This window comes from Trematomus bernacchii, unplaced genomic scaffold, assembly GCF_902827165.1.
Source record: "Trematomus bernacchii unplaced genomic scaffold, fTreBer1.1, whole genome shotgun sequence".
Classification (NCBI taxonomy): domain Eukaryota; kingdom Metazoa; phylum Chordata; class Actinopteri; order Perciformes; family Nototheniidae; genus Trematomus; species Trematomus bernacchii.
Window position 1 is genome coordinate 2,018,097 of NW_022987560.1, and position 9,921 is coordinate 2,028,017.

General features: G+C 39.0%; 1 protein-coding gene across 1 annotated transcript; it reads left to right on the forward strand.

Annotated features, from left to right (window-relative positions):
- The first annotated feature begins 1,295 nt into the window (after positions 1-1,295).
- LOC117477328 (semaphorin-7A-like) lies at positions 1,296-9,851 on the forward strand. The gene is made up of 9 exons (XM_034124010.1): positions 1,296-1,435; positions 2,981-3,114; positions 3,409-3,477; positions 3,567-3,662; positions 4,893-5,001; positions 6,324-6,428; positions 6,508-6,650; positions 7,347-7,525; positions 9,649-9,851. The coding sequence occupies exons 1-9, from the start codon at positions 1,333-1,335 to the stop codon at positions 9,770-9,772; spliced, it is 1,062 nt and encodes a 353-aa protein (XP_033979901.1). The 5' UTR covers positions 1,296-1,332; the 3' UTR covers positions 9,773-9,851.
- Positions 9,852-9,921: the final 70 nt, after the last annotated feature.

The window sequence follows — 9,921 nt, forward strand, 5'->3', positions numbered from 1 at the left end:
GCTTTTAAACAGAGATTAGACTTTTCAATGAGAAAACCCCTGAATGTTTGTTAATATTCATAATCACTTACAATAATTATAAAAGAAACACGCTTTTCTTATAGAAAAGTGTGTGTTTTGAGTTTAGAAACTAATCATTGAGGAATGAATTCCAATTAAGAGAGGTGTGTCCAACTTGTTCAGTATCTGCCACAATTTGGTCACATCAAAAGGGAGCTACTGAAATAAGAATACGATTTCTTAATTATAAAATGCTTATTCATTCAAAAAGATTTCCATATAAAATTGAAAGAAATATATTTCAATCCAATTAAAAAGAGTTGTGCATTTTTAACTAATATGAGCGAGTTGGCACGGAGGGTATTTCAATTAACATTGTCTTTACATCTCACTCAAACAGTCGGTTAGTTGACGGTCCCTAACTAAAAGAGAAGCGCAGTGAATGTCTGTCGTTGTATATCCATCATAAACTAACTTTATAGCAGTGTTGAACCTTTTATCGTTTTATTATCCATCCGTCTTTTATTATCTCATGGGAGGGACGTGATAAGAAGGGATAAAAGGCATTATTCAAAATGAGCCTGCACACATTGCCACGCAACCTATTTCAACTCTCTAGTCGCACAATTACATTATTTATAACATGAAATATGGGATAACTAGATCCCTCATATCCCTCCGCACTCAGGAAATAAAGAAACGTTTTTTCTTTTTATTAATGTTAAATCCTGAGATGGTAGAAGTACTCAGATCTTGTAATAAAAGCAGAAGTAGCCTACACCAATCTGTAAAGTAAAAGGTATTAAATAAATGTAGTGGAGTAAATAATAAGATTAGATAAGATAAGAAGTACTTTATTGATCCCAATTCGGGAAACTTATATAAATAACAAAACAAAACAAGGCATTGCACATAAGTAGAAACTAGTAGAAATTAACAATACAATAATTCAAACATCTCAAAATATAATTAAAGCAGCATTAAAAAGTATAAAATATACATACAAATCTATAAACTCTGACGATAAAACACTATTGGTTGTAATTTAGACACAATATAAAGTACCTCTAAAGTGCACTTAAAAGTACAGGACTTGAGTAAATGTACTCCTTCCTCTCAGAATGCTGGCGATTTCCATTTGAGTATTCATTGCCTTTAAAAAAATGAATAAATAAAGTATGTCATTTTTAAGATAATCATGTGATTGGTTAATGCTTATATTGGGGGGCGGAGCTTATCAATGATCGTGCAGACAAACGCAGTCGCACTACCTCTCTGCACTCACTGCAGCAGTGTGTCCCCGAGCAGAGCCTCACACACTTCACAGGAAGAATGCTTCTCTTATTATTTAAACTTTATTTATTATGTTCCCGCCTTCACACTTTGACCGAGGCGACCTCACAGCCTGCAGCCAGGATGACCTTCACTCTCAGAGGTAGGAAACCCTCCGCATCCTCTACCCTGGACGCATGGGACCGCGTTTAATATCGCGGAGATAAAACAGACAAGAGGACAAGGGACATGTTTAATATTTGAAGAAGGAGCAGGTTTGTCCTCCATGTTAATCTGAAACACACAGCGATCACAAGACAGTCATTAGAGAGCTGCTTCAATCTCTAAAGTGATTCTCTGGTGCCAAATTCAGAGGATTCATGCAGTTTTAGTCACTAGGATTTAATGTAAGAGGAAACTGTGTGTTTATAGAGGAACTACATTTATATATGCAGAGCTGGAGAAGTACTCAGATCTTGTACTTGAGTAAAAGTAGAAGTACTCAGATCTTGTACTTGAGTAAAAGTAGAAGTACTCAGATCTTGTACTTGAGTAAAAGTAGAAGTACTCAGATCTTGTACTTGAGTAAAAGTAGAAGTACCAGAGTGTAGGAATACTCTGTAACAGTAAAAGTCCTGCATTCAAAATGTTCCTCAAGTAAAAGTAGAAAAGTATTCTCATCAAAATCTAGTTAAAGTAGCGACAGTAAAAGTAGTCATTGTGCAGATTGGTCCATTTCAGAATAATATATATGATATGTTTTATAATGATTGATCATGAAAGTGTTCTCAAAGCTGGTAAAGGTGCAGCTAGTTTGAATGACTTTGCATACTGCAGGGTAGCTTGTGAATTTACTCCAGGTGGAACTAAAGTCTGATTTAACACTTGATTATATTTCACATCATTCATCCAGAGAAGTAACTAAAGGTATTAAATACATGTAGTGGAGTAGAAGTACACCATTTACCTCTGAACTGTAGTGGGGTAGAAGTACAAAGTATAGCCTACAATGGAAATACTCTAGTACAAGTACTTAAAAAGTATGCTTAAGTAAATGTACTTAGTTACTTCACACCACTGTGTATTAGTAGTATCTGGATAAATTGTCTTGTATTGTCTCCCATGGGAGAGTTGCTGCATCACGAACAGACATCACATCGGTCTTTGTCCATTGTAGTAATACAATGCTGCATTGATTAGGAGTCACAGGACCATATTACATTGAAGCTATTTCAAATAAATTAGACTTGCTAATAGGAAACTGACTCTCATTACAATATACATGGAAAAATAGAGAAAAATACTGCATTTCTATAAAAGAAAAGGCTTTTGTTTTCGCCTTCTCTGTAAAAAAAAGGCGATCTATCAAGTACATGTTGAGATATTTACTGTCCAAGTGAAATATTTGAACTTCTGGTAGCACTGGTGGGAAAAGTCAGAGGATCTCCAAACTTGTGGGGATGTTTTGTCAGAGGGCAGATAGTACGTGTACCAAATGTCGAGAAAATGCATCCAAATGTACTTGAGATATTAAACAAAAAAGCTAAATGTAAAGTCAATGTAAGCACTGGAGAAAAACGATGAATGCAATATTTGTTGAGGAAATATCCGTCTGAAGCGAAGTGGTGGAGCAACATTTCCACTCACTGTTTAATGTATACTAAGGTGTGTTCAAGGATTATGTATCCTTTAATATTTGATGTTGCAGAGACTGCAATGAAGAGGTTTCCTCTCCTCGGACACCATGCACCTGCAGGGGTTGTTCTGGAAAAAGAGCCGAACACGGTCATATCTGCTGAACAGAAACACCTGAAATCATTCAACTTCCAAAACCCTCGCAAGGTAACATCTCTGACACTGTTTTAATGACATTAAGTAAATATCTGCAATCGAGTAACACATGGCATGAGTTTATAGGGATGCACAAGAGTCCTAATTAAAAGCATTTAAGCGTACAATAATTCACTATTTTCAACTAAAATATCACTCACATTAATGCATTATCCACATACAACCTACACGTTGAAATGTAAGCTTTAGCCCCTTCATGCTACACACATTTATACAAACAGTATCATACAATAAATGACATAAAAGTGTAAAAATGACTGACGCCACAATGCATTCTCCTCCCAGACTCCAGTGGAAATACATGTACCGTGGACAGAGTGCAACAAAAGTGATCCTCAGCAGACACTGAAAGCGGTACAAAAAAAGAAAAATGAAAGCAAAAAGCAGACTGTTAAACGTTGGGGGGATTGGATTGTAAAACCACAAATACTCTTTTCATTTAGGATTGCAGCTTTAACATTTATCTTGTCCAGAAGATGGAAGCTAACAAGTTGTTCCTCTGTGGAACCGATGAGAAGAGAACGGCATGCTGTGATATGGTGAGGTTCTGCAGAGAGTATGGTCCTGAGACGGGAGTGACATCACTATGTAACACTCACGCTCCATCACATTGTACGTGATACGCTAAGGGGCGGGACATCTCTAAGTGGGAGAGGACTCTTTAAAGTAGAGACACTACATACTGATATACACCTGAACATCAGCAGGAGAGGACTCTTTAAAGTAGAGACACTACATACTGATATACACCTGAACATCATCAGGAGAGGACTCTTTAAAGTAGAGACACTACATACTGATATACACCTGAACATCAGCAGGAGAGGACTCTTTAAAGTAGAGACACTACATACTGATATACACCTGAACATCAGCAGCAGAGGACTCTTTAAAGTAGAGACACTACATACTGATATACACCTGAACATCAGCAGGAGAGGACTCTTTAAAGTAGAGACACTACATTCTGATATACACCTGAACATCAGCAGGAGAGGACTCTTTAAAGTAGAGACACTACATACTGATATACACCTGAACATCAGCAGGAGAGGACTCTTTAAAGTAGAGACACTACATACTGATATACACCTGAACATCAGCAGGAGAGGACTCTTTAAAGTAGAGACACTACATACTGATATACACCTGAACATCAGCAGGAGAGGACTCTTTAAAGTAGAGACACCTGAAAATGTACATAATATGCCCTCTTTAAGGAACATATGCATCTTGCAGCTTTCACACATAACCTGGTAAAACTAGAATAAGGCGGCAAGACCAGCAGCACAATAGGTCCTCTTTAAAATAGGTAAGATATAATGAACACAGACACATTACAATATAAGATAATTACATTTCAGATTACAGTTACAGATTACATTTTAAGAAGTCCCAAGACTTTTAGTGTATTTAAGTTTTTTGATATTTCAATATTTGATGTTGTTGTTGACTCCCTGATAACACAGATTTTTGTAGTGTGACTTATCTCATTCAATACACTAAAGCTGGTTGATTTAATATGTCACACAGTCAGTCGTTAAGCACATTAAACAATAAACATGCATTGTGTAAAAGCTTCAGGAGGCCATCGCTGGGAGAGCTTCACTTCTCATGTGTCACTTCTTCTTCTGTGTTTGTCTCACGAAAAAGTAAATTAACTTCTGCTTTTATTTCCCTGTGAGATGCACCAGCTTTTGTTAATTTGGTATACTACATCTCTAAATAACATCTGTTTCGCACAATGTTTTCTGTCTGTTTTCCTGTAGGATTTATCACAGAAGCCACCCAGGTGCATGTCCTCTGCAAACATCCAGAACATAAAAAATAGTATACAGGGTTTCATCATAAAGGAAGGAGAACCAGCCGCTCTCGTGGGTGAGTTTCCGTACACAAAGTGTCTCTGCTTTCTGAGTTCCTAAACGGTATTTAGTTTATTTATGCATATTTGGTACTTCTAGTTAAAGGGGACCTATCATGCAAAATGCACTTGTGTACGTCTTTTATACATGAATATGTGTCCCCGGTGTTCCAGGGAACTCACCAAGTGTCAGAAAACACAACCCTCTCTATTTTCCTCCATACCCAAATCTCTAAAAAAGGGGCTGCAACAGGATCTGATAAAAACTGATCCAGATTTGAACACTGTCCTGACGTCAGGACGGTGGCGCTACGGCTATTGGGCCAACTCCACCAATCAGGAGGAGACAGCCACGGCCATTGCCGTTCGAAAGCGCGGGAGACGCTGTAGTACATATGCCAGGCCTGTAGGTGGTGCTGTTCTCACAGAATCAACCCTTGCTAAAACAGAGCTAAAAAATTTCAAATTGAGCAAAATGAGGCATGGCTAAAATGCATGATCTGTTTGGTATTTTGAAAAAAAAAAAAGTATAAATATGCCTTATATAGGTATGGTCCTACACTATATTATTCAAATATAGCATGGGATATTGCTTCTTTTAAGTAATGCTTAAATATCTTAATACTTCTTTCACCACTGATACAGATATAAGATGCGATATGATACGAGTACAAATATTAAGACACGATACAAGGAAAACAAGCTTTACATAACATCACGATTATCCTTTTTAATATTCACTCTACACTCCCTTTTTGTCAGAGGACAGATAGTATGTTTACCAAATCTCGAGAAAATGCATCCAAATGTACAAAAAAGCTAAATGTACAGTCAATGTTGGCACTGGAGGAAAACGGTGAACGTGAAACATTTAATGCAATATTTGTTGAGAAATATCTGTCTGTACCAAAGTGGTGGAGCAACACTTCCACCCACTGTGTAATGTATATACTAAGATATGTTCAATGACAGTTTGACCTTTGCACACCCATTGTTTATCCTCCAATATTTGTTATTGGAGAGGGTGCAATGAAAACGTTCTCCACTCCTCGGACACCATGTTATCTTAACACTTATTTCACCACTGATACCGATACGATATGATACGAGAACAAATATTAGGACACGATACAAGGAAAACAAACATCACGATGATACTTTTTAATATTCACTCCACACTCCCTCTGTCTTCACAGTCCTATTAAATCTTCTAAACAAGTCTTGCTTATCAGAAAGCAGTTTTTCATACAGGAGAGACTGCATGTCATTTAAAAAGGGCATCTGATGCAAACCAAAAGCCCCTCGATGGTGCTGTGATATCCTTCTTGTGTGTTTGCAGAATCAGCAGAGAGTAACCTCTACGTCACATACTCTGGATCTGAAGGAGATGTTGGCATCCACAGGTTTGGGAGGAACAGATTTGCACCCATGATGCACGATAGAGGTAAATGCTTGGAGATGTTGGGTTCATTAAATGATGTTATCCCAGATTATAGAGACTCATATTGACTTTGCGTCTTCAGAGCAGCACTATGTGGGTTTGGTGCCCAGCAGACGGAGAGACGACCCCCTTCAGGGCAAAGTGTTCGGCTTCTATAAGGAGAAAAACAAAGATCCAGGCCTGTACAGTGACATGTGGATCCCCTTTGTGACCCGAGTGTGCATGGTAAGACCGGCAGGACTAAATAATAAGGATTGCATATTTAATTTGTAATGTTTGAAGCTAGATTTCAAGAATAGAAACACTCTTTTAGAAGCAGGTATGTGCACAACATAGCTTGGGTTGAAATTGAAGCCATAGAGAGTGTTGAGATCAGTGGTCGTGAAGAGGATGTTGATTGAACTTGTAAAGACCTCATTTCCTGTGAAACTACTTGCAGTTTAGATACCTCAAAATATATCCTCTCTCTTACTGTGTCATGTTTAAAAATGTCCTGTAAAAACTGAATTCGGGGAAGTATTGTCTCCTAAATACAGTACGCTAGAATTGCAATAAATGGTCAGTCAGAGGACATTTTTGTTATGAAACTACTTTATTCACCGGGTCCGTTTGCTTTGGAGATTTGGTTGTGATTGGTGGTTTGCTGACAGAGCCTGCATGTCACTCACTCAAGTGCCCCTGACATGAGAGCTGCGCAAGTTTTCCTTTTGTAGCAAGCAGCAAAATAATTGTAACATGACGTGTTTGAGTTAATTTGCCTACTTAATATCGCACGTCCTAAAAAAAAAAAACCTCCTGCGATGTGAATATCGCGATTATCGCCACGACACGATATATCGTGCAGCCCTAATTCATTATATATGCTCCAAATGACTCATTGCATGTGAATTTTGATCGAGTAATCAATGCATTTTCTTCCAGGGAGATCGTGGCGGTCCGAAGAACTTGCTGCAGTTCAGCTGGACGTCCCAGATGAACGCTCGGCTGTTCTGCGGAGAGCCTGAGAGCCGAAGACATTTCTCTGAGCTGGTGGATGTAGCTACTGTGGAGAAAGAGCAGTGGGAGGACACCAGAGTCTATGCACTCTTCAGAAATGAATGGTAGGAACCCGTTATCATGCATTCAAGTGAGGGATGAGGCAAGGCAAGTTTATTTATACAGCACCTTTCAACACAAGGCAATTCAAAGTGCTTTACAAAAATGAAAGACATTAAGAAACATTATAAAATGGCATTTAAAAACACTCATATAAAAGCAAAGATGATAAAACATTAAAGTCTCAGAGCAGTGTGAGAAACACACATCTGAAATGTTTAGCTCTGACTCTCAATCATTGCTCACTTTTCTATGACCTCACTTTCTTTCTACTTTCTTGTTTAACTTATCCTTTAGTTATTTCAAGTGTGTCATGCTAAGCGAACGCCCCTTTGGAAAGTTATAATCTTTTTCCTGACATACAATCCATATTTGACTCATGACTACATTTCCACAATCATCAGCTTAAAGTCGGCCACAATGCTGAGAGGTGAAAAGCCAGCATGACTTTGCGGCTCCAGCAGCGTAACTTTAAATGACGGCAGCACTGATCGATGTTTTCTGTTAACATTTTCTTGAGCATTAACCAGTCTTTAAACACTGCCAGAGCCCAGACCTTGGACCTGTTACGGCCCGTCCACACAGCAGCGTTAAAAAAATCTTGGAGGTGGGCGTATCTGAAGCTAGGGGATTTTTTGCGAGCAAGGCACCAACAACCAATCACATGAATCTCCCGCCCCCGACATACGAAGCAAAACAGCCCGAAGTAAACTGGATATAAACTCCCCAAACAGGCGAAAACATACCACTGTCTCTGCCACCTCCCTCCAGGCCTGGCTCCTCCGGTTTGTATCCCGGTAGGTAAATAGGGACTGGTCATAAAGCACCGGGTGATTCCCTACCGCTAATTTCTCCTCCATGTTTTGGAATATGAGGAAATGACCTGCGGTATGTCTCTCCCAGCATACACGCGGTTTGATTGGCTAGCGCTTGAACTGTCAGATTTGCATAAACGGGATTTGATTGGCTGACGCTTCCACCTCAGCCTCAAAAGTTGAACATTGCTCAACTTTTGAATCCTGAGATGCCTGAAAATCTCCGCTCTGCTTCCCACAATGCAGTTCGGCGAAAAGTGAGGGAAAGTGACGTCACCCCATTCAAAGTGAATGGGCAGAAGCGTTTCAAGATTTTTTTAACGCTGCTGTGTGGACGGGCCGTTAGTGTTTACTTCCTGTCTGTCTTCTTCTGTTGATTTATCCGTCGTCCAGCTCTCTGTCCTCTAACCTCTTTCCTTCTCTTCACCCGCTTTTTCTTTTCTTTACTGGGGACAGTTTAGCCATCATGAATCCAACGTTTCCTGCTCTCCAATTAATATAAAGTGAATATTCAAAAAGTATTCCCTGGTGTTTTCCTGATGGAGGAAAAGTAATGTTTGGTGTCCAAAGATGGCGTTTAGTATACAGGACTTCTTTCTGCGGATTGATATGACTGCACAAAGTCTGTTCTGCTTAGCAACGGTCTGTTATTGAAAATGAACAACCTCTGGAATGTTTAAATTGACCAATCAGAATCGCGTATTCAAATAAGCCGTGTCATAAGAAAGGATATTATATAGTCAAATGCAGAAATAGGTAAAATATATTAATGTAAAGCAGAGTAAGATTCAATACAAGTAGAATATAAAATGAAATACTAAGAACAGTTTATATGGACTCGAGTCACCTTTGCATGGTCCTAACCAAATGTGGTTGTTCCTGAAATATAATCGCCATTTGACTCATGACTACACGTCCAGCATCATCAGATTCAAGTCGGCCACAGTGCTGAGAGGTGAAAAGCCAGCATGACTTTGCTGTGGTGTATTTTATTAAAACTGAGGAGTCATTGCTTATGTCGGCTCATTTAACCAAAAGTAAACAACCACACTGGTGTGAACTTCTTTCTGTGGATTGATGCCAGTAACACTTTGGTCTCATGGTGGTCCGTGAGATTAGAGTTTTACTGACATATGCACAAAAGAGTTTCTTGGTTAGTTCCTTTTTCCTAATCTTGGTTTCTGTATGCTCAGCTGTCTCACAACTTTTAACTGACCTCCCACAGTTCCCTGTTGCTGCAGATGTGTGTGTATCAGCTGATGAGTGTGTGTGTGTGTGTGTGTGTGTGTGTGTATGTGTGTGTGTGTCTGCAGGGGGATGAGTGCTGTGTGTGTCTACACCATAAAAGACATTGAACGCATCTTCACAACGTCCACATTTAAAGGCAAAGTCCCCCAACCCGGCAGGTCCAGAGAGGTATGTGTCAACAACAACTGAAATAATAACTTTAAGAAATAGTTCCCGGTATCATTATAGCTGCTAGCTTTCAAACTATGTGCATACATACAGACACAAAGTAGAAGATGTATTTAATTATGAGTAAAGAACATGATAATTCAATGTCTGCACTTCTTGGATCATTCAAA

Excerpts from the sequence above, each read along its gene's own strand:
- LOC117477328 (XM_034124010.1), top strand. The coding sequence starts at position 1,333 with ATGCTTCTCTTATTATTTAAACTTTATTTATTATGTTCCCGCCTTCAC. Across the intron at positions 1,436-2,980 it reads GATGACCTTCACTCTCAGAG|AGACTGCAATGAAGAGGTTT; the intron begins GTAGGAAACCCT and ends TTGATGTTGCAG. Across the intron at positions 7,526-9,648 it reads GCACTCTTCAGAAATGAATG|GGGGATGAGTGCTGTGTGTG; the intron begins GTAGGAACCCGT and ends GTGTGTCTGCAG.